The following is a 25514-nucleotide window of genomic DNA, read 5'->3' on the forward strand; positions in this document are numbered from 1 at the left end:
CAATCAAAGTATTTGTTACTGTATTTCATTTGGATGTATACTATTGGTAAGTTCCTTTTCTCTTTCGAAGCGAGTAAAGTTAAAATGTGTCCTGTAAATACAGACTACAGTTGGCTTAATTCTGGAGACCTTGTTCTGCTTCTGTTTTTCTATTTTCTATTTCTAGTGATCCCTGAGTGGATGCTGTGAGTGTGCATTAAGAATGCTGACATTTTCTGTTGAGGGTGACGTGTTCTACCTCCCCATATGTTGCAGCTGCTCCTGATGACAGATGTCACCGCTATGCAGACTGTGCCAGCTGCACCGCCAACACTAACGGGTGCCAGTGGTGTGATGATAAGAAGTGCATTTCAGCAAGCAGCAACTGCAGCACGGTCAGTGTCTGCGGGCGGGCGGGCGGGCGGGCGACGGCGCCAGCTCGCTCTCGCCACGCACAAAGGGGCAGCTTCTGTATGAAGATAGAAAATGTGTGGTGTAGTCGGATTATCCTTTGGGCCGACAGCTCACAGATAATGACGTGCAGACTTATTAATGTTATGAATTAATGAGTGTTCGGTCTCAGCTTAGGCTTGTCCCACTAATTCTTATAACTTACATTAATCCATATTTTTATTAATTTACATTTTACCACGTGGCTTTTACCTCTCTTCATTCTGCGTGTCCAATTTGTTAAGCACCTCCGTGGTGTCTCCACTGTAGCTCCTTCTTCCCAGAGTTCTCTCTGTTCATTGAAATCCCACCTACACCTCCTGTGTAGCCATTGGTTGTTTAGTTTTTATTAAACCAATCACAGTGATACATTTTCATACACTGGAGAAATAACCCACGCAGTGGGGATCTGGCTGTGCATGGTGGCATTTGCCATTAACTCCAGTACCCAGGCAGAAGCAGGTAGATATCTGTGAGTTCAGGTACAGCTGGTCTACATAGTGAGTTCCAGGACAGCCAGGGCTACATAGTGTGCCTCTGTCCTAACACCCCCCTCAATAAACAAAAAAGGAAGTATGTAAGTAATTACTCATATCTTGGCACAGAGTAGTTAGCCTTTATATAGCTTTTTGGTCAAAAGTATTGGCCTGTGTTCTATTTTATAGCTTGTAATTTTTAATGTGTGTATATCATGAATGAGACTGAAAGTTTTCCAGTACTTATAGTGTATACTTTCTATCTTTAAGGCTGTCTTTATGTTCTTTACTGTGCTGATGGAGCCACAGTTATGTAGATAGATAGTAATGATATAGATTACCTACATGGTATTCCTGTCAGACACATCAGCTGTGTGGTGTTGGTCTTTTGCTTGCACATGTTATCTTCAAATTATACCACAATATTGATAGCCCTAGTTCTTTTTTAAAAAAATAGGATTCCTTGTTCTCTACTGAAGGCAGTTTTGTTTCTTAGTTAACCTTTAGCACCAATTTTGATTATCACAACTTTGGGACTGCTGTTCACATTTAGAATGCAGGGGTTCAACACTCCAAAGATGTGCACAGAACAGCCTTTCCACACCAGCAGTACCCAGAACAATAGCCTTCAAACACCTCCAGTGCACAGAACAACAGCCTTCCCACACCTCCAGTGCACAGCACAACAGCCTTCCCACACCTCCAGTGCACAGAACAACAGCCTTCCCACACCTCCAGTGCATAGAACAACAGCCTTCCTACCCCTCCAGTGCACAGAACAACAGCCTTCCCACACCTCCAGTGCACAGAACAACCTTCCAACACCTCCAGTGCACAGAACAACAGCCTTCCCACACCTCCAGTGCACAGAACAACAGCCTTCCCACACCTCCAGTGCACAGAACAACAGCCTTCCCACACCTCCAGTGCACAGAACAACAGCCTTCCCACACCTCCAGTGCACAGAACAACAGCCTTCCCACACCTCCAGTGCACAGAACAACAGCCTTCCCACACCTCCAGTGCACATAACAACAGCCTTCCCACACCTCCAGTGCACAGAACAACAGCCTTCCCACACCTCCAGTGCCCAGAACAACAGCCTTCCCACACCTCCAGTGCCCAGAACAACCTTCCCACACCTCCAGTGCACAGAACAACAGCCTTCCCACACCTCCAGTGCACAGAACAACAGCCTTCCCACACCTCCAGTGCACAGAACAACAGCCTTCCCACACCTCCAGTGCACAGAACAACAGCCTTCCCACACCTCCAGTGCACAGAACAACAGCCTTCCCACACCTCCAGTGCATAGAACAACAGCCTTCCCACACCTCCAGTGCACAGAACAACAGCCTTCCCACACCTCCAGTGCACAGAACAACAGCCTTCCCACACCTCCAGTGCACAGAACAACAGCCTTCCCACACCTCCAGTGCACAGAACAACAGCCTTCCCACACCTCCAGTGCACAGAACAACAGCCTTCCTACAGCAATAATTTTCTGACTTAAAGTATAAATATTATTGAACTCCTATTTTAGGTGAAACAATACTGTTGAAAAATTCTAAAATTAGCACCTACAATTTGAACTGTAGTGAAAATTTGTCCTATATCATGTTGTTTTAAACAAACTCTCAGCTGTTCGAGATGCTGGGGTGAAAGCCTGCTGGCTCATAGAGGCAGAGAGCACCAGCTGCCCTTCCTCCTCTGCTGACATCCCCGAGACCACCTGTGCTTTCTCCAACTGCGTGTTCTTCCCTCCCACTTCCTGTGTCTCTCCATCTCTCCTCCTGACTCCCCCTAACTCTCTGTGGCTTTTTCTTAATCCTACCTTCACTTCACTTCCTGTCAACTGGTTGCTTGCTCTGCTCCTTGGCCTATGATTGACTTTATTTAATCCTGTTTACTATATTTAAGCAGAAAGCTCTTGGATTAAAGGTGCATGCTACGGCTGAGCCACACCACAACTAGAAACAGGTTTTTCCATTAAAATAATGCAATCTTGAGGTTTAGAGTATGATCAAATATTTTGCAACAATATCATATTAAAAATTTTTCTAATAACCAATGATACTTCAGCATATTAAAGTTCTAGGAGTCAATTATAAGATCGTAAAACAGGAAAATTTAGTTTTTAGCTTAGTACATTGTACCCTTTTGCTTTTGTACATATTTACTAGTTATATAATTTTCAGTCATGCAAATTGATTTAATAGCAAGATGTACTAAAGGTTTGAGTTTTAAAATTTTGCATGACATGTTTATTTTTGAAGTTTTAGTTATATTTTTAGACACATACTCACATAAGTGGATTATATTAGTGGAAATAAAGATTAAGTAAAATATGACACAGCCTTAAAGGCCTAGTGTTATGGTCAGGGTTCTTCAGAGGGACAACTGTGGGGTCACACTCAGGATTGTAGGAATTGTTTCTTACTCTAAGGTGCCCTCCTGTGTGTGAAGGCTCCATCACTGGGACTCAGTCACATCCACAATGTCCTCGCTTCTATTGTCACACTGGGGACTTGGATGTCAATTTGTGAATTTAGGGGTACAAACATTCAGTCCTTACTGTCTTCGACCATTTTCTCCAGCAGGCCACATCTCCTAATTTTTGTCACCCTCAGTGGGTCTCTAGGGGCCATTTTCTTTCAAACCAGCACAAAGCCTTTTAAATTTTTTGTGTGTATGTATATATTTAGATAACTATACTGGGGCTGGAGAGATGGATTGATGGTTAAGAACACTGGCTGTTCTTCCAGAGGACCCAGGTTTAACTCCCAGCACCCACGTGGCAGCTCACAACTGTCTATAATCCCAGTTTCAGGGGATCCGACATCCTCAAACAGAAAATTGTGCACGTAAAATAAAAATATATAAATAAATAAAGAATATTAATAAAAAAGGAATAGATAATTATACTTGCATCTGAGAAATTACATTATGTAAATTACTCACGAGCATTTGTCTTATATTGCATCCCTTTGCTTGATTTCATTTCTGACGATGTGTTCGCCAGGGATGACTTGGATGACATAGTAGAGCGAGCAGATGGTGCTCTCCCATAATTTAGAGTTCTGCTGTAATGCGTCTTTCAGGCTTTCATCAGAGTGTCTGGTGATCAAGCCAAACTGAATGCTAATGGCCACCTAGAGTTCTAAGGGCTTTAGTCAAATTATGAGCAGTGATGTCCTATTTCATTATTTAGCCATATATTGCAAGTTGCATATTTGGGCACTAATGGATCAGAAATCTGTGTGCTTTTCATGGATTTACGTTTTGCATTTATGACTAAATAGATCACGGATGGGAACAGTAACGGTTCCTCTTCATTGCCTGATGTCATTAGGTAAACAGTGTGAATTGTGATCGAGGCAGCACTTAGCTTTATTCTCTCACTGATTTCCTTGGTGCTGTATGTGACTCAGACAGAACCTCATCTTCTCTTGTTATTCCCGTCAATGACTGTCTGTTAGTGAGGAGCACGGAGTCACCAAGTGTGGGCTCTAACACGCGTGTTAGTGAGGAGCAGTGCAGTCACCAAGTGTGGGCTCTAACACGCGTGTTAGTGAGGAGCACGGAGTCACCAAGTGTGGGCTCTAACACGCGTGTTAGTGAGGAGCACGGAGTCACCAAGTGTGGGCTCTAACACGCGTGTTAGTGAGGAGCACGGAGTCACCAAGTGTGGGCTCTAACACGCGTGTTAGTGAGGAGCAGTGCAGTCACCAAGTGTGGGCTCTAACATGCGTGTTAGTGAGGAGCATGGAGTCACCAAGTGTGGGCTCTAACACGCGTGTTAGTGAGGAGCACGGAGTCACCAAGTGTGGGCTCTAACACGCGTGTTAGTGAGGAGCATGGAGTCACCAAGTGTGGGCTCTAACATATCTGGGGCTCTGAGAGTTCTAAGTTGCTGCTGTTGTCTGTGTTTTCTTACTCCCAACTCCTTCATTGTTGTTTTCATAGATTTTTATTTAATAATTCAAGTAAATTTTTTTGTTTAGCAAGTGCGTTAAATTCTTTTAATGATCATATGGAATAATGCTAGAATTTATGTGATATATGAAAACAAAATACTCTGAATAAATAATAAAAGTTGACATTAAGTGAGTTTACTTGTTCCTAAAGGAGACGTGGGGGTTGAGTAACTCACAGATGAAATGACAAAAATGTGTCTGAATTTCTTAAGGACAAGCAAGTTAAACATTATGTGTATATTATACCTCTTATCATGTATGTAGTAAATATAATATTCGCTAGAGAAATTAATATTTGACTCAGGAGATGGCTCAGTGGGTAAAGCACTTGGTGTGTGAGTACTGGGACCTGCATTGAGTCCCAAGAACTCGTAAGTCAAGCAAAGCCAGGCAAGATAGCGTGCAATGCTAACCCCCGTGCTGCACAGACGGGAGGTTGACAGGCAGGATAGCGTGCAGTGCTAACCCCCGTGCTGCACAGACGGGAGGTGACAGGCAGGATAGCGTGCAATGCTAACCCCCGTGCTGCACAGACGGGAGGTGACAGGCAGGATAGCGTGCAGTGCTAACCCCAGTGCTGCACAGACGGGAGGTGACAGGCAGGATAGCGTGCAGTGCTAACCCCCGTGCTGCACAGACGGGAGGTGACAGGCAGGATAGCGTGCAATGCTAACCCCAGTGCTGCACAGACGGGAGGTGACAGGCAGGATAGCGTGCAGTGCTAACCCCCGTGCTGCACAGACGGGAGGTGACAGGCAGGATAGCGTGCAGTGCTAACCCCCGTGCTGCACAGACGGGAGGTGACAGGCAGGATAGCGTGCAATGCTAACCCCCGTGCTGCACAGACGGGAGGTGACAGGCAGGATAGCGTGCAGTGCTAACCCCAGTGCTGCACAGACAGGAGGTGACAGACAGGATAGCGTGCAGTGCTAACCCCAGTGCTGCACAGACTGGAGGTGACAGGCAGGATAGCGTGCAGTGCTAACCCCAGTGCTGCACAGACAGGAGGTGACAGACAGGATAGCGTGCAATGCTAACCCCCGTGCTGCACAGACAGGAGGTGACAGGCAGGATAGCGTGCAGTGCTAACCCCAGTGCTGCACAGACAGGAGGTGACAGACAGGATAGCGTGCAATGCTAACCCCAGTGCTGCACAGACGGGAGGTGACAGACAGGATAGCGTGCAATGCTAACCCCCGTGCTGCACAGACAGGAGGTGACAGGCAGGATAGCGTGCAGTGCTAACCCCAGTGCTGCACAGACAGGAGGTGACAGGCAGGATAGCGTGCAGTGCTAACCCCAGTGCTGCACAGACAGGAGGTGACAGACAGGATAGCGTGCAGTGCTAACCCCAGTGCTGCACAGACGGGAGGTGACAGGCAGGATAGCGTGGACCGCTAACCCCAGTGCTGCACAGACGGGAGGTGAGTGCTGCACAGACGGGAGGTGACAGGCAGGATAGCGTGCAGTGCTAACCCCAGTGCTGCACAGATGGGAGGTGAGACCGGAGACTTCCAGCTTGTCTGTGTGCACAGCAGAACAACAGCAACACTCTGCCCTGCACATGGTGGACAGCAAGGGCCATCACGTGGGTTGTTCTCTGACCACAACACACACCACTGCTTGTACATCAGAGCACACACACACATGCACAACAAAGACATTAACGCTTCAGTCTTGGAGGTGACTGTAGTGCGTTTCAAATATTTATTTTGTGCTGACTGGTTTTGTGTTGCTGGTATCAATGAGGAAATGTCCCCACCACATAGCCTGTGAGAAAGCCTGCGGTGTGTTTTCACGATTGGTGGTTGATGTGGGAAAGTCCCGCTCACTGTGAGTGTTCCCACTCTTGGGATGGTCATTCTGGGCGCTCTAAGAAAGCAGGCTGAGCAAGCTTTGAGGAACAAGCCAGTAAGCACTCTTCCTTAGTTCCCTGACTGACTTCTTTTGATGATGGACCACGGTGGGGACATGCAAGGCCAAATAATCCCTTTCCTTCCCAGGTTGCTCTTGGCCACGGTGTTTGATCCAAGGAGTAAAAACCTTAACTAAAACGCATGCCTGTGTGTGTGCATGTGCATATGTGTGTGTCAGTCAGAGGTCAGTGTGCAGAATCTGTTCTTTCCTTCCTCTCTGGTTCTGAGGATTGAACTAAGACCGTGAGGCTTTGCAGCAAGCCCCTGTGCTCACTGAACCATCTCACATGCCCTAGTGCATTCTATAAAGGAAGTACAATATTTTACCAGTAAATATTTGGTGTGTGGTATTAAACTACCTAAAATATTTGTACAGTTGTTAATATGAGATAGTTGTATCTTAATTTAAACTTTTAGCATTAGTGACTGAAAACTAGTATTTACCTGTCATATAGAAGAAAGTTTGATGTAAGCAATTCTCTTTCTAGACACTAAGAAGATTGGGTGTGTTGTTCAAAATATGTAATTAAGTCCATTCCAGTACTTTCCTGATATATGCATTTGGTCACTGAATGTCTCATGCTCCCAGTTTTAAAGTTTGTATTCATGAGTAGTTTTTAATCAAGACAGTTGTGTTTTTCTGTTATGAAGTAGCCAGTCATAGGTGTTATTTCTCAATATTGATCCCCAGCCTGTAACTTCTCATTGCTAAAATTAGTAGAAATATGGTTTTATGATGTAGTAAGATTGAAAAAAAAGTAACATTGCAGTTTCTTTGTAGTCCCTATGAAGAAAGTATAGCACTCACAGGGAGACATTAAGGAGTTACACCCATTATTAGTTTAAATTCTTATAATAATTTCTCTTTTCGTACTGTAAAAGATCTGAAACTGTTTTGCTAGTTATTCAGCTTCATTCTTGTGATGGTTTCATTAGGAATAGAATAATTTCATGCTGTTAGTAGACTGTGAATCCACACACTTAGAGATTTGTTTTCACATGCACTAAAAGTTTTCTTTTTCAAATTTCAAATTACTTAATTTCTGCAGTATTCTCCAATTTTTAGAACTTATTAAAATTCTAGGAACAGCAGTTTTCAGTCTTAAATGAAAAAAATACAGGCAAACAAAATTCAGTATAGTTCATTTAAGCAAAGAACAATTCATGAATTGTATGGCATGCCTCCTGAACCTCTAGGGCTCGGGAACCCCTTCCAATTTTCCCTGAGACCAGACAAAAGACATAGAGGCAAAACAAATAAACAGTAAGAAGCACAGGAAAACCCAAGTGATCTACGCTGAAACAGCTCAGTTTGTTAAGTGGCATTTGCCGTAGGTGGACACAGTTTTACCATTGGCATGCTGGGATAGATAAAACTTGCTTGCTGTGGTTACCGCAGACTCTCACACACTAAGTTATATTGCGGCTTACCATGTGAAACAGTAGATTTAAGCCAAATTTAATTGAACAGTAATGCAATAATTAAGAGAAATTACAATTCAGTAGAATTGGGTTTGGAGATATAAACATGTTAAAGTTCAACAGGAGCTTAAAATTTTGTGAATGTTAAGAATCCTTGTTTGTTCGGTTGTGAAAAGTAACGTGTTTTGTCTTTCAATTCCCTAGTCTGTCAGAAACTACACCAAATGCCATGTAAGGAATGAACAGATTTGCAACAAACTCACAAGCTGTAAAAGCTGTTCACTGAACTTGAACTGCCATTGGGATCAGCGGCAGCAAGAATGTCAGGCTTGGCCAGGTAAATATTTCATGATTTCATAAATGAAGTTTTTACTCTGTAGACAATATTAATATCATCATCTGTGGGTATAGCAAAAAGTCATCAGGAGTTAGTTTAATAACTGTCCATTAAGCAAAATAATAGTAGTGGATTCTCCCCTAGAGCCTCTGATTTGTCTGGGTATAGGTTCTCGAACCAGTTTGCCAAGTATGGCTTTTGTCTTGCGGAGTGGGACATAGATCCAACGTGATTGGTCAACCCTGTCTAGGCATGCTCACTATTGTACCAGGGTTCTCTAACTAGAAGAGAGCACAGTTTTGTAGTGATATCTCATTTGTATTTTAATAGACAAAGCTTGCCTGGAGATCAGGAAAGTAAAACAACATCACTGGTCAGCCTTATAGACCAGCAGTGGTGGCACACACCTTTAATCCCAGTGGCCGCACTAGTTTGCCATAGAAACCAGGCAGTAGTGGTGCACGCCTTTAATCCCAGTGGCTGCACTAGTTTGCCATAGAAACCAGGCAGTAGTGGTGCACGCCTTTAATCCCAGTAGTCACACTAGTTTGCCATAGAAACCAGGCAGTAGTGGTGCACGCCTTTAATCCCAGTGGCTGCACTAGTTTGCCATAGAAACCAGGCAGTAGTGGTGCACGCCTTTAATCCCAGAACTAGAGAGGATTATAAAATGGGAGGAGACAGCTCTCAGGCTCAGCTCATTCTGAGATTTCTGGAGTCAGGATCTCCATTTTGGACTGAGGTAGAGGTAAGAGCCAGTGGCTGATTATTTTGCTTTTCTGACCATCAGGTTGAATTCCAATTTCTGTCTCTGAGTTTTTATTAATTATGCATCAAATTGGTGCCCAACATGGGTCCCGAACTCATGACTTTGGGATTAAGAGTCCCATGCTCTCCTAATAAATAATAAAAAATAAATTGATTTAAATTCATATATTCATTTGAGTATGTTTTAAATGTTTAAATTGGATTGGTCTTTTGCATATTGAAATTTGTGATTAATTTTGTTAAAACATATTGCACAAACATTTCTAGTCTTGTTAAAGGTATTGTACCTATACAGTTCATTTTAACAATGTAATGCAAATTTCTAGTCCTTGAAAATTATTATTACTGTTTAGTATAATAAGGAAATATAGGTTAGTAGTTAATCACCTAGTATAATCGAACTTATAGTCACATTAGGTATGTTTTCAAGGTCAAACAAAGCATATTTTAGATAGACAGGTCATCTTCAAACACTTCAGAGATCTACAGAATATGGCATTTAAGATGTTTTAATAACCTAGGTTCTTTTTCTTTTCTATGACAATGAGACATGTCTGCTCCTGGCAGCACCAATCTACTTCAGAGAAGATAATGGGCATTGAAGAAACTCCACATGGAGTTTACTTTCTTTGTGGCAAAAGTAAGCCACTGGGCAAGAAAATGTCCTTGCCTCAACTGCTGACAGTATGCTGTCCTAATTAGACAAGTAGGACACAAAAGAAAGTGACTGTCAAACATTGTCAAGACAAGGAAAGACATCCCTTCAGGATATCCTGCTCCATAGAAAGCTCTGTCGGATATGCTAGGCCTGTAGGCCGAAGATGGATGCCCCAACGTTGCAGAGGAACTTTGGGTGACTGTCCAGGCAGCCAGCTGTTTCTGTCATTACTCACATTTTTTGGAAGTCGCTTGCTTGCACTTCCTGCCTACTCAGTTACTATTATTTCCTTCTTGGGTCTCTGAGGAAGTTGAAGACTAGATAGATATAATTTTCCTTGTTTACCTGATGCAAAAAGCAAGTTATGATAGAGAGTAAATTAGGTACAAAACTTTGGACTCACCAAGGTAGTATAAATGTGGAGTATTTTCTCTGAATTTGTCAAATGAAAATGGACTAGACATTGTTGATGTATTTATTGCCTGTATATATTGTATATAGTTATTGTACTTATTGTATATAGTTTTCTTATATTAATTATAGCCTATTTTATTTTATTTTAAATATTTTTATTTATTATGTACACAATATTCTGTCTGCATGTATGCCTGCAGGCCAGAAGAGGGCACCAGACCTCATTACAGATGGTTGTGAGCCACCATGTGGTTGCTGGGAATTGAACTCAGGACCTTTGGAAGAGCAGGCAATGCTCTTAACCACTGAGCCATCTCTCCAGCCCAGCCTCTTTTATTTTAAACATAAAGGGGAAACGTAGTGGCTTTTCATTTGTATTTTAATAAATAAAACTTTCCTGAGGATCAGAAAAGTAAAACAGCCACACTGGCCAACCTTACAGACAAGGCAGCAATGTCACACACCTTTAATCCCAGTAGCCATACTAGTTTGCTGTAGAAACCAGGAGTGGTTTAAGTGGTGCACACCCTTAAATTTAAGAACTAGAGAGGATTATAAAATGGGAGGAGACAGCCCTCAGGCTCAGTTTCATTCTGAGATTCCTGGAGACAGGATCACCATTTTGGACTGAGGTTGAGGTAAGAGCCAGTGGCTGGCTGTTTGCTTTTCTGACCTTTAGGTCGAAACCCAATTTCTGTCTCTGAGTTTTTATTAATCATGCATCATAGTTGGGTATGGTTGATGGTTACTTTTTTCCTCTGGTAGTGCACATAGCACATTCTGGAGCTAGACTAACGAAAGCTAGCTAGTAGACATGAGTTAGTTTTTCATGGCTTATATGGCTCAAGTATGTGGTGTCTTCAACAGTAGGGTCTTCCTATCAAGTTCTGGAGCATAATGAAGAGCAATGACAAGACCTATATTGTTTGGGGGTCAGTGGGACTGCACTGGCCAACAACTCCAAAAGAAGTAATGTTGCAAGGAGACCGCTTGTTCATCCTGGCCACCCGGCTAGTTTAACCCTGAAATAATCACACAGAAACTGTATTAATTAAAACATTGCTGGCCCATTAGCTCTAACTTCTTATTGGCTAACTCTTACATATTAATTTAACACATTTCTACTAATTTGTATGTTGCCATGTGGCAGTGGCTTACTGGGTAAAATTTCCAGCGTCAGTCTCCTGTGGATCTATGGCATCTCCCCTTCTCCGCCTTCTTCCTCCCAGCATTCTGTTTAATTTTTCCTGCCTACCCAAGTTCTGCCCTTTCAACAGGCCCAAAGCAGTTTCTGTTGACCAATGAAAGCAACACAAAGACAGAAGGACCTCCTATACCAAAGTAATCATTTCTTACACTGGGCTTTTTATTTCTTAGTTCCTGGTCTGTAGTAAGGACATTGTTACCCTGTCATGGGATGATGTGGGACTGTCATATATCAATCTGTTGATTTCATTGGTTAAGCAATAAAGAAACTGCTTGGCCCTCATAGGTTAAAACATAGGTGGGTGGAGTAAACAGAACAGAATGCTGGGAGGAAGAGGAAGTGAGCTCAGACTCAACAGCTCTTCTTTGGAGCAGAGATGCAATGCTCCCCTCTCCTGGACACTCAATGAGGCTCCGACCCAGGATGGACGTAGGCTAGAATCTTCCCGGTAAGCCACCTTGGGATGCTACACACCTTATTAGAAATGGGCTAGTCCAGGTGCGAGAATTAGCCTAGAAGAGGCTAGATAGAAATGGGCCAAGCAGTGTTTAAAAGAATACAGTGACCGTGTAATTATTTCAGGGTATAAGCTAGCCAGGCGGCCGGGGTGCTGGGGACGCAGCCCCACCGCTCCAATGACTACAATGGGATAATACTTTTGTACACTGTAAAGATTTGTCACTTTTATTAGTTTAATAAAATGCTGATTGGCCAGTAGCCAGGCAGGAAGTATAGGTGGGGCGACAAGACTAGGAAAATTCTGGGAAGAGGAAAGACTCAGTTAATAGTTGCCAGCTAGACACAGAGGAAACAAGATGAGACCACCTCACTGAGAAAAGGTACAAAGCCATGTGGCTAAACAGAGACAAGAATTATGGGTTAATTTAAGATGTAAGAGCTAATTAATAATAAGCCTGAGCTAATAGGCCAAACAGTTTATAATTAATATAAGCCTCTCTGTGTTTACTTGTGTTTGAATGGTTGCAGGACCAATTGGGACAGAAACTCTGTGCTATATTACCCCACTTAAGGGTAACTTTGTTTAGCCTTGTGTGTGTGTATGTGTGTGTGTGTGTGTGTGTGTGTGTGTGTGTGTGTGTGTGTGCCTGTATATAAACACCTATGGTAGTAGATTTCCATAGGACTTTTAAAAAAAGGGTTTTTAGTGTTACTTATCCATCTCCAAACTCCCTCCTCTAATCTACCCTTCACCTTTTACCTCAATAAAACCCTTCCTCCTCCATTTTTATCTGTAAACCTTGTATTTCAGTGAGGACTGTCTCTCTCCACTGAAAGCCTCTCCTCAAGATTCCTTACTGACCTCTATGGGACTTCCAAAAGAAACACACATGTCTAAAGACTTAAAACCAAGATCCACAAATAAGATTTGTCTTTCTGGAACTGGTTATGTCATTGAAAATGATTGTTTCCGGCTCCATCCCTTTACTTGTGACTTTCATTTTTCCTAATACCCAAATAATATGCCATATTGTAAATGTACCACATTTTCATTACCTGCCCATCAGCTGCTGAACTTCTAGGCTCTCTCTGTTTACTGGATATTGTGAGTAGAGCAGCAATGAGCATGGAAGAGTAGGCATTTCTCAAGCAGGATGTAGGGATCTTTGAGTGCTTTCCCGAGACTGGTGTAGCTGGGTCATTTGGTAGTTCCCTTTAGCTTTTTGAAGAGCTGCTGCACTGAATTCCTCAGTGACTACATCAGTGTTCCTTTCCCTCATAAATACCATATACCAACGTTTGTCGTCTTTTCATTTTTTAAAAAATATTTTTCCCCTTTTAACTATAGCCATTCTGACTGTGATAAGAGGAGATCTCAAAGTAGTTTGAATTTTTATTTTCTCTGATGGCTAAGGATGTTGAACATTTAAAAAAACTGTTTCTCAATTGTTTACTTCTTACCTTTCCAGAATTTTGTTTAGTTGAATGCCCTGGTTTGTAATTGGGTTGTTAGTTCTTTTGGTGTTTAATTTGTTGTTTATGTATTCCAGATACTAATATTTTGTTAGAAGTATGGCTAGAAGATTAATTTCTCCTTGGTGGTCTGTCTTGTCACTTGAGTGATGGTGTCCTTTGCTGTACAGAACGTTTTTAGTTTTATAAAGTCCATTTGTTAATTGTTGGTTTTAATGTCTACACTATTATGTTTTCCTGGTTTTTCAGCCTGTCATTGGCATATAGGAAGGCTGCTGATAATTGTACATTGGTTTTTATACCTTGTTGCTTTGCTTGACCTGTTTCTCGACTTGTAAGGGATTTTGAAGAGTGTTTTTAGGGTCTTTCGCATAAAATTGCATCGTCAGGGATACTTCAACTTCTTCCCAAATCTGCACTCTTGGTTTTCTTCACAGTATTAAACACATGTGGAGAACTGTCTTGACCCTGATTTTAAGTGGAAATGCTTTGAGCTTTCCTGTTTGGTTGTTGTTGGCTGTAGGTTTTCTGCACGTAGCCTTTAGTATGTTGTTGGCTGTATGTTTTCTGCATGTAGCCTTTAGTATGTTGTTGGCTGTATGTTTTCTGCATGTAGCCTTTAGTATGTTGTTGGCTGTATGTTTGCTGCATGTAGCGTTTAGTATGTTGTTGGCTGTATGTTTGCTGCATGTAGCGTTTAGTATGTTGTTGGCTGTATGTTTTCTGCATGTAGCCTTTAGTATGTTGTTGGCTGTATGTTTGCTGCATGTAGCCTTTAGTATGTGGTTGGCTGTATGTTTTCTGCATGTAGCCTTTAGTATGTTGTTGGCTGTATGTTTGCTGCATGTAGCCTTTAGTATGTTGCGGAAAACACTCCATCTCTAGCTTCTCCATGACTTTTATTATGAAAGCAATGCAGGATTTTTCAAAGGCTTTTTCTGTATCTTTTGAGATGATTGTGTGATTTCTGTCTTTTAATTCATATATTAGTTACTTTCCCATTGATGTAGTAAAATTCTATGGTCACAGAAACTTGTATTAGCAGGAGTTTATCTGACTCATGGTTGCAGAGAGATGTGGGTGAATTGTGGCAGAGAGTCATTGCAGTAAGATGTACACATGACAGCAGGAACAGGAAGCTGTGGCCCCATAAAAAAATCAAGCAAAAGCTCATGAAAGTCAACAATAAACAGAGGAAAAAGCTGGATTTATCAGGAGTCTCAAAGACCACCCTGCATGCTGCACTACCTAAATCTCTCCAGAGAGCTCCAACAACTCAGCACCAAGCATTCCCGTACCTGAGCCTTTGGGGTCTTCCTCATTCAAACAGCCACATCCCTTGACTCCCATAGGCTCATGGCAGTCCTGACACAACATGCATTTAGTTCAACTTTCAAAGTCTCTGTGGTCTTTTACATGCTCAACCCTGTTTAAAAGTCCTTGTATCTTCCAAGATTCAAGGCCGTCTCTTAACGTTAACCCTCTTAACGTTAACCCCTGCAAAAATCAAAGAGAAAATTACATTCTTCCATTATATAATTGCACAGAATGTATGTGCAAGAGGAATAGGGGCACAGCGAGGAAATACAGGACCAGAGTGAGTGCTGAGATGCTGGAGACTGGAAGTCATTTCCCGTCTAAACCATTCCAGTGTGAAACCACAAGTAATTCATAGAGTTTCGCCATGTGAAGAAAAGTGATTTCGTGTTTTGGATTCTGTAAGATCAGGAGGACCGCTGCACTTGTGACCTCAGCATGATAAGAAAGCCATTCCGTGATAACAGTCCCTAAGTGGCAACAGAGCATCCTGAGGGACTTCTAGATATAAGCATCTTAGTCACAGTCCGCCAGTTAAGCCTCAGAATATTAGCTATTGGTGAGCTGGAATCCCTAAGACCTTTAAGTGTGCATGTGAGTTCAAAGCAAATGATGTAAAGATACACTTCATTCTGAATTTTCATTTTGTTGATTTTGCTCTGTGTTGTATGAATTTTACTCTTTTGGTTTTTTGGGGAGTCCACCAGCCAGCTCCCAAATAAATCACACATGGAGGCTTATTCTTAGTTATGAATGCCCAGCCTTGGCTTGTTTCTTGCAAGCTTTTCTTAACGTAAATTACCCCTACTACTTTTTGCCTCTGGGCTTTTATCTTTCTCTATTCTGTATACACCTTTCCTTCCTTCTTACTCTGTGGCTGTCTGGGTGGCTGGCCCCTGGAGTCCTCCTCTCCTTGTTCTCTTGCTCCTCATTCTCCCTCCTTCTATTTATACTCTCATTGTCTGCTAACCCCACCTATCCTTGCTCCTGCCTCGTTATTGACCATTCAGCTCTTTATTAGGACCATCAGGTGTTTCAGATAGGCAAGGAATCATTGTTTTACAGTTAATCAAATGCATCATAAACAAAAGTAACACTTTAAAATAATAGTCCCCAACATTTCCTCTTTTGTTCTTTCTAAACAAAATGAATAGTTTCAACCTTAACATCATAAGACTTATACAATAAGAACAATTAGGAAGTAAAGATTACATTGACAATGTACTGAATTGCAATCCATTTGTGTTTAGTAAATTTAAAGAAAACACTCCATAATATATCCTATCTTAGTAAATCCAAAATTTTTTTACCTAAATTACTTGCTATCATATCTAAGGAAAACTGCAACTGTAGCCATCTATTCTTCAACTCCACCAAAGGCACCACAAGGATATACTATTGAAATAAACAAAGCGTGCATTGCAAATGACTTCCAAAAACTCTAGAAATGACAGACATCTGACTGCCTGGATAGTCACCCAAAGTTCTTCTGTAATGTTGGGGCACCTGTCTTCAGGCTACAGGCCCATAGTATCTGGTAGACTTTTAAATGAAGCAGGAAATTTGAAAGATTGTCCCACCTAGTCACTTTCCTCTGTGTCCTGCAGAATGTCTGGCAGTTTCTTCTGTGAAGCAGGAACCCTGAATGACCATCCCACCTTGATTTGGCAATGTTTGAGGCAGTCACTTTCCTGGGGGTCCTGCATGTCCAGTCTGCACAGCACATAGTCAGCAGTCAAAGGCAAGAGCAGTTTCTTTGCTCCGTGGCTAACCTTGCCACAATGACAGCAAACTCCATACGGAGTCATTTTAGTGCCCCTATCGTCTCTGAACTAAATTGGTGCTGCCAGGAGCAGATGTGTCTCATGTTATAAAAAGCCCTAAATTGACAAAACATTTTAAATGCATATTCTGTAGGCCTTTGAAAGGTTTGAAGATCTTCTATCTGTCTATCTAAAATATATCTTTATATGATCTGGAAAACATACCTAGCATATCTACAAATTTGATTGTTATAAATGACTAACTATTGATCTTTGTTTCTTGATTATCCCATATAGTTTTTAATAATAGCTTTTGAAACTAGAGCTTTATCTTTCGATTTTAAATGAACTGCATAGGTATAATATCTTAAACAAGAATAGAAACATATACAACATGTGGTAACAAAAATTACCTTAATTTGTATCATTATACAAAAGTCTTTCAAACAAGAGTAAAAAATATATACAGTGTAACACAATTGACTTTGAATTTGTATCCATAATACCAAAATCCATGCCTATGCAAAATATGAGATTAATAGTTGTCTTTTATCCTGTATTCCTATACTCCCCTAAATATAACAAGCATCCATGACTCACAATATAACCAAAGACCACCCACACTTTCTCTTGGAAATGTGGACGTTCTGTTCTCTAGGTTGCTTCCTGCTGAATATGGCCAAAGTATTTTTAGGGTCCCAGAGAGAAGATTTGAGATAACGGCCAAGTCCTGAGAAGACCAGTTCTAACCTTTGTTGATAGATACCACCTGTCAATTTTCAGGAGGTCTCCCCTGATCAAATCAGATCAAATCAACCTGGAACGAATCCACAGACTCTCGTTTCCTGTGGAAATCAAAGCAAAACCACTTCTCCAAAGCGTTTTTGATTTCCATTTGACAAATACATTTCTTGACCTTTTTTTTTTTTTAAGTTTAGGCATTCTTAAAGTATACAGCTGGTTTATTTCTACAGTCCCCCTTCCAATTCCAGGGCTCTTAGTAGCTGTCCTTTGCTTTTTAGCAATCAAAAATTGAAAATCAGCACAATACTACACAGCATTCAGACTCCCTGTGTTTCCCATCTTTAGGTGGCTTTTCTCTTTTACATTACTTTTACTGTCTCTTTAAAGACTTTATTATTTTTAACCAATTCGTTTCTTTCTGTGATGGTCTCTACCCATTTTCTTTATTTCTTAAGCCTCACACATTGTAAAACACACCGGAACCTATTTAGAGGTTTTCTCATCTGCACCTCTTTGACTCCTATCTCAACCTTTTTTGACCACAGGAATAAACTTTAGAGTGCTAACCTACACCTGGATCCTCCAAGTGCTCTTTAGGCTGACTCCGCCCACTCTCGAGTGGGCGGCGGGGGGGGGGGGGGGGGGGGAGGGGCGGGTTTGAAAACCAAGTCTAAAGCTTACTGCCTGGTTGGAGGTTCCTGACTGAGAACTGCATTAAACCCTTCTAGAATGCCAATGCTTGTGCTGTGGCGGGCATTTTTAATTCGTTTTTGTCTGCAATAAAAGTACCAGCTGCTCAAGGGCTCGCCAGTAGGGCATGAACTATTAAAGGAGCCTTATTTTTTTCAGTTTTCTCGGCATTAGATGGATTTTCGAGCCCCACGATGGAATGCCTGAATGTTGTGGAATATTTTACTCTTTTTTTCTTTCTGACGGGCCCACCAGCAAACTCCCAAATAAATCACACACAGAAGCTTATTCTTACTTATGAATGCCCGGCCATAGCTCAGCTTGTTTCTTGCCAGCTTTTCTTAACTTATATAATCCTAACTACCTTTTACCTGTGGACTTTTATCTTCCTATATTTCTGTATACCTTTCTTTACTTCTTCACTGCTGAATGGGTGGCTGGGTGACTGCTCCTTGACCTCCTCCTCTCCTTGTTCTCTCCTCGCTCCTCTTTCTCTCCTCCCAGATTTCTCCGTCTATTTATCTTCTCTGCCTGCCAGCCCCGCCCATCCTTGCTCCTGCCTCGCTATTGGCTGTTAAGCTCTTTATTAGGACCATCAGGTATTTTAGACAGGCACAGTATCACAGCTTCACAGAGTTACCAGCAAGAGCAAAAGTCACACACCTGAAAATAATATTCCCCAACAAGTGTGGGTTCTTCTAAGGCCATGAAGTCCAGCTTCTTAAACTCTAGTTTATTATTCCTTATTGGGTCACATTGGTTATAATGGGGTTTAGAAAATTTGGCAAGTAAACGTTTTTTGAGTACCAGGCAACCAAAATTTGTTAGAAAACAAATGCTTGATGAATCTGAAATGTTTTTGGCAACATCTTTATTGAATCCTGTGACTTCATGGCAGCCGGGTTCTGAACACAACCATGTTCGCTTTGCCTGTACATGCTAGCGTGTGATGCCAGAGATGCTCTGTGAGACGCTGTGCTCAGAATCAGGATCGTTGTGTGTTATAAACCGTATTGTTTCTATTGAACGTACAGAGTTCTCTAACAGAAACATAATGATTTAATTACAGTCTTTTAAACATTTGTCCATGGTAATTTCTCAGCATGTCAGTTGTAAATTAGTATTTCTTTTCATTGTATTGTGTTTGAATGCTCCATTTAAAATTGCTGTTTGAATTGCTGGCTTTTCATAAGAAGTTTTCAATAAACTTTGATATTAGAACAGAATTTGTAACAATTTCTGAATTGTCCTTAAACATCCTTCTGCCATTTTGTTCTCCGTAATTATGAGAAGTGGTGTTCTCAACAATGACGATTGCAAGATTAAAATAGATGTTAATGCTGAAAAACATGGAAAATGTTGTGTCCCAATAGATCAGATATTCAGTTAAGATTTAATTCTTTATGTAAAAACAACCTAATGTCTGTCTCATTAATATGAAAAATTGTTTTTGCCTTTTATTAATGGCTAAATTATATCTCATTTTTTTAAAAAAATATTTGTTTGATTTATTATCAGTAACTATTTAATTTATAGACCTGTTTTCTTTACCTATACACCTAAGGCCACCCTAGTTTTTTCTAAGCAAAAAGAACTTGGATTAGTTGTCTGCTTCTAAGACAAAATACCACAGCCAAGGGCAGCTTGAGGAGGAGGATGATTTGTTTTGTCTCATGGTTCCGAAGGGTGTCAGTCCATAACAGCAGGGAAGGCATGGCCGCAGGCATCAGGAGATGGTCGCCTGTCTGTAGAAGCAGACATGAGATTCTTGTAAGACGTCTTCTTCAGTTAGTACACAGTCTCAGCTGACTGAATGCAGAGGCAGATATGAAAAAAGTGTCATTATGTCTCACACTAGAGAGATTTGTAAAAAGCTAAAACAAAGCTACAAAACTAGTTTGCTTTAAATTTGATTTGTGAAATAAAAATAAATCCCTTATATTAAGTTTTATCCCCACTCTGATTTAATTATGAAAAAGTAAGTATGTAGGGCATAGAAAAACATGGCAAAGACACCCACGTCCCACACTGAAGAAGCTAAAATTAATATTTCTTCCTTATCATATTTAAAACTGATGGTTGTGTCCCCTATTTCTGTGACCATTCTCTGTGTCTCCATTCTCTGTGTCCACTGATTCCCTCCATTCTCCATGTCCCATTTCCCTCCATTCTCCGTGTCCACTGTTTCCCTCCATTCTCCGTGTCCACTGTTTCCCTCCATTCTCCGTGTCCACTGTTTCCCTCCATTCTCCGTGTCCACTGTTTCCCTCCATTCTCCGTGTCCACTGTTTCCCTCCATTCTCCGTGTCCACTGTTTCCCTCCATTCTCCGTGTCCACTGTTTCCCTCCATTCTCCGTGTCCACTGTTTCCCTCCATTCTCCGTGTCCACTGTTTCCCTCCATTCTCCGTGTCCACTGTTTCCCTCCATTCTCCGTGTCCACTGTTTCCCTCCATTCTCCGTGTCCACTGTTTCCCTCCATTCTCCGTGTCCACTGTTTCCCTCCATTCTCCGTGTCCAATGTTTCCCTCCATTCTCCGTGTCCACTGTTTCCCTCCATTCTCCGTGTCCACTGTTTCCCTCCATTCTCCGTGTCCACTGATTCCCTCCATTCTCCATGTCCCATTTCCCTCCATTCTCCGTGTCCACTGTTTCCCTCCATTCTCCGTGTCCACTGTTTCCCTCCATTCTCCGTGTCCACTGTTTCCCTCCATTCTCCGTGTCCACTGTTTCCCTCCATTCTCCGTGTCCACTGTTTCCCTCCATTCTCCGTGTCCACTGTTTCCCTCCATTCTCTGTGTCCACTGTTTCTATCCATTCTCCTGTGAAAAACCACGAGGGTCACCCAGATCTTCCTACACTATTACATAAATTTATTTAAATGTTTTAAAAATAAATGTATTAATTTAGAATAATAGATTGAAGTTTCACCACAGATATGGTTCTCTGTGAAGTAGGACATCTTCACTTTGTTTGAGGACATTATTGGGACATCTATGTAAACAGTCTACAGGGGATTTGTCTCCAAATCCCTGAAATCCCTGATGTTTCAAGTGAGGTCCCCTGACATCCCTAAGGTAAGATGCGCTAATGGATGGATAGAAATCATACTTTTGTATGAGAAATTAAGATGCAGTTCTTTTTCCTTTACCTAGCTCACCTTTGTGGGGAAGGCTGGAATCACGTTGGGGATGCCTGTCTTCGAATCAACTCCAGTAGAGAAAGTTACGACAATGCGAAGCTTTATTGCTATAATCTCAGTGGAAACCTCGCTTCTCTGACTACTTCTAAGGAGGTAGAGTTTGTGTTGGATGAAATACAGAAGTACACACAGCAGGTGAGCCCTTTACGTGACGTATGCAGTGGTTCGCGATCCGTAGAAATGATTTCTTCTTCTTTGTCTTTTAAAGCAAATGTCTATCTGAAGGATGGACAGACACTTTCTAATTAAACACATGAAAACCGGCTGTTGTACTGGGTAGTCCACTGCTGTATGAAACCCAGAGATGCAGTAAGGTCCTCTTCTCAGACGGCGCAGTACAGAAAGACACAAGAGCAGTTGTTCTTGAATGTGGTGATGCAGTGGTAGGTGCACTCGGGGTGCTTCGTGAAGATCAGAAGGGACAGCTAGTCCTAGCCTGAGCTTATGAAGTGGTCCGGGAGAAAGGCCCTAGGCAGCCTTCGCCGCCTTGGAGACATTTATAAGGAAGTCAGCGAGACCCTACAGGTTGTGCTGTTGTCTTGAAGAGCTTCCAGCATGACGCATGGTGTGCACACTGTGTGCTAGCAGGCTCGGGAGACGTTTCGATATTTATGCCTTAGAAAACGGTAACAGTCTCTTAAAGTCAAGTTTTATGGTAAATCTATGGGACGTTCAGATGAGAGCTGTGTTTTTCTTTTTCTTGTGATGTTAGGGGCTTCTCTTTTGCAATCCCTGTACTCGACGGTTTACCACTCCGCACATGAAGATTAGTGCTGCTGGGATCCCGCATGCGCATCTGATTCGCACACTCACGTGTTTGAATTTCAGGAGCATAGGAGGAATTTGTCCTTAGAGCTCTGCTCATTTTCCTGTGTTTAACATCAGTTATTTTTGGCTGTTACAAAATCGCCACAAATCTGGTCATTTGATTTCTATATTTTAGGACTTCTTGTAGCTTCTGATTTCTGCTGTCTGTTATGATAATCCATAAGGAGTGGGCATTAAACTCAGATTGTCTGGGTTGCTGAGTCACATAATAAAAATATTTTGTTTTCTCAGAAACAACTTTTCATAGGATTTCGAAGTGGAAACTTGAAGGTGACATTTCATTGGGCACATCTTTATATAAAATGAATTATATCCTGAGTCATTGCCGGTGCACAGGCTTAAGATAACCCTTCCTTGGCCAATAAAGATCGGCGAATTCATTCACTTTAAAGAGATATCTTGGGTCAAATGATCATTTACTTATCGGAAATGGCTAATGAAATGTTACAATGATTTATGGAGTGGTGCAGGAAATTTTCATAATATAGTAATTTATCTTTCACTTTCAGCTGCCTGTCTGGCTCATTTACTGGGCAATAGTTACATTAAATGTTTTATCACTGGCTTCATTTTTGCTTCTCTTCCTTTTCTTTCAGATTCTTATCATGATGAGTTAGGGAGTAATATTTCATTTTAAATGGCTTTTCTTTGCTGTAGATAGGAAGTCGAGGATGCGTTCCTGTGACACGGAGCACATTTTAATGTGAAATCTCTGTGTTGGATTGATTATCTGACTGGTGCTATTATAAAGCATGATTTAAAAGGCAGATTTTTGTTATCTAAATATCTCTTAGAACAAATGTGTCAAACATATAATTCTAGTGTGGAGTATCATGCATAATTTTATAATCAGAAGCACTGTTAACCCTACCTCTGTCTCAGCATTATGCTAGATAGTATAAAATAATTTCTGTTCTAAGAACTTTATCAAATTGCTGTATGTACTATACACTTTTGGCAATATGACATATTGTCAAAAGGAAAATTCATAAGGTATTTTAATTTTATCCAAGAAATATCTATTGAGTATTTGCAATTTGTAATTCATTATATTTATACACTTAAAAATTTAAAGGTTGCCAGGACTGCTTAACAGAGAAACCCTGTCTTGAAAGAAAACAAAGCAAAAAAAAAAAAAAAAAACCCAACCAAACAAACAAAAAATGTCTGTGGCTAACTTAACATCCCTGGGAAATTTTTTTTTTTGTACAACATGAATGCCATGTATAAATATTTTATTTATGTTGTTAGAAATAAGATGTAGTGATATTTTTCTCTATTATTATGTTGCATATGTAAAAGAATTAAGAATGATTCTTTGAAGCAATTTTCCGTCATAGTGATTATTAATTAGCTTAGTAATTTATTACTAAGAAGATATATTAAATAGAAGTTTCTATAATCTAATAGAACAGTGGGACTTGGTTTAGAATATATTTTTGCTTTTAAATAATGATTAAAGTAGGTTATATAAATATAGAATCAATTTTGAGTTTATGCTAATTTGATTATCACTGAGGCTATTAAAATAGTTAATTAAGAATAGTGGCTTTTGTCAACTTGCATTTATCAGTTTTTTAATGTGGTCATCAGACTTTGTCTATGACATAGATGATGTCAGTTTTCCCAAAACGTTATTAAAGTTTGAATAGTGAGGAAATCCCAGCTGGGGATTCCTGTGAGCTTTTTATTCAGAATCCATACATATTTTGTTTTTTTGTTTCTGAAAAGTGCAGATTTTGGATTTATCTGTAGTTCTTAAATCTGTAACTGATAAAACCTGATTAAATGTGATAGTATTATTATAGCAGCAGTGATATGTTAAACATTGATATTTCTCCCCTTTAGTTTGGTGGGTTTTTATCTCTCTTTCTCTCTCTCTCTCTTTCATCTATTTATCTGTCTGTCTGTCTGTCCATCTACCTATCTATTTATCCAACCTATCTATCTCTCTATTATATATGTATGTATCCATCCATCCATCCACCCATCCATCATCTATCATCTGCCTATCTATCTATCTATCTATCTATCTATCTATCTATCTATCTATCTATCTATCTATCTATCTATCTATCTATCTATCTGAGGTAGGATTTCACTGTGCACCCATGGCTGGCCTGGACCTCTCTATGATGACCAGCCTGCCTTTGCCTCTGGATGCAGGGGTTAAGGACAGTCTACATCCCCATTTTATAGGAGCGGAAAAATAAGCAAGGGCTGAAAACAATTAATCATCCAAGCTATAGCTAAGCTGAAAGTCCAGTGCTCTCAAAACAGTCCTGTGATCTATGTCTTCCTCTAGATGATCCTGAAATCTCTATAGGAAGTAAAAGGGATTAGGAAGGTATCTTTAGGGTCCTCACATGTGTATTTAATGATAGTGACCTGCTTGTTGTCAGTGTCGTGTAGTAGTCTTACTTCTGACACTTTCCATGCCTGCGTCCTGTTGTTCACAGAAAGTGTCACCATGGGTAGGCTTACGCAAGATCAACATTTCCTACTGGGGATGGGAGGACATGTCTCCCTTTACAAACACAACGCTGCAGTGGCTTCCTGGAGAACCAAATGATTCCGGATTCTGTGCTTATCTAGAGAGGGCTGCAGTGGCAGGACTGAAAGCAAACCCTTGTACGTCTATGGCGGATGGCCTCGTCTGTGAAAAGCCCGTTGGTAAGTAACTGCACCCGCCTTCTGTGTTCTCTTCAGACTGCTGCCCAGGCTCCCTCTCCAGAGTGCGGGGACTTGTTGAGCCTTTTGTAATATTCATCCCTCACACCAATGTTTATTTCTATACCCAAGTTGTTTTTTTTACTGAGCTTAGCATTAACTTGTAATGGGGAAATGTTTAATTTTGCATATTTTCTTAAAATTTTCTTATACTTTTACAAACATTTTTATAATTTATTTACTCTGCTTTGTGGATAAGTGTTTTGCTTGCATTTATGTCTGTGTACCATATGCATACCTGTGGAGGTCAGTAGAGAGGGTCCGATCCCCTGGAACTGGAGTTTCAGAGGGCTGTGAGCCTCTGTGTGGGTTCCTGTGGATGTCAATAGAGAGGGTCCAATCCCCTGGAACTGGAGTTTCAGATGGCTCTATCCTATGTGGGTTCTGGGAAGCATCCTCATCTGCATGGACATCAAGTGCTCTCAGCTGCGAGCCTCCTCTCCAGCCTGCTGCACTGGCTGTGACCCTTTCTGTCTTGATTGTTACGGTGTTCTTATGAACACTTGGTTGTGCTCACAGTTTCGCAATGAACTGAATCCGTTGGTCTTTTGCTTTTATCATAATATTGTTTGAAGGAAAGACTCGTCTTTAAGATAAATGACTGAGTAATTTTTAATCTTAGAACTGTGTTGTTTCAGTTATCTAAAAAGAATACTTTCGTTACTTCTTTAGAAATTGATTTTCTTAAGTGAATAAGAAGTGTTT

At 41.1% G+C, this 25514-nt stretch overlaps 1 protein-coding gene across 3 annotated transcripts in view; it reads left to right on the top strand.

Annotated features, from left to right (window-relative positions):
• Positions 1-25514, top strand: part of Atrnl1 (attractin like 1) — a 597040-nt gene that overhangs the window by 79724 nt on the left and 491802 nt on the right. For 2 of the 3 annotated variants that reach the window (XM_075974528.1, XM_075974530.1), the window contains exons 13-16: positions 256-374; positions 8425-8557; positions 21205-21386; positions 24539-24752. In XM_075974528.1, the coding sequence (XP_075830643.1) occupies positions 256-374; positions 8425-8557; positions 21205-21386; positions 24539-24752 (648 nt within the window). Of the gene's footprint in view, positions 1-255; positions 375-8424; positions 8558-9873; positions 12632-21204; positions 21387-24538; positions 24753-25514 lie in introns of those variants that run through there. The other variant, XM_075974531.1, reaches the window with a different exon arrangement.

The sequence above is a fragment of the Microtus pennsylvanicus genome, chromosome 5 (genome assembly GCF_037038515.1).
Source record: "Microtus pennsylvanicus isolate mMicPen1 chromosome 5, mMicPen1.hap1, whole genome shotgun sequence".
NCBI classification, from domain to species: domain Eukaryota; kingdom Metazoa; phylum Chordata; class Mammalia; order Rodentia; family Cricetidae; genus Microtus; species Microtus pennsylvanicus.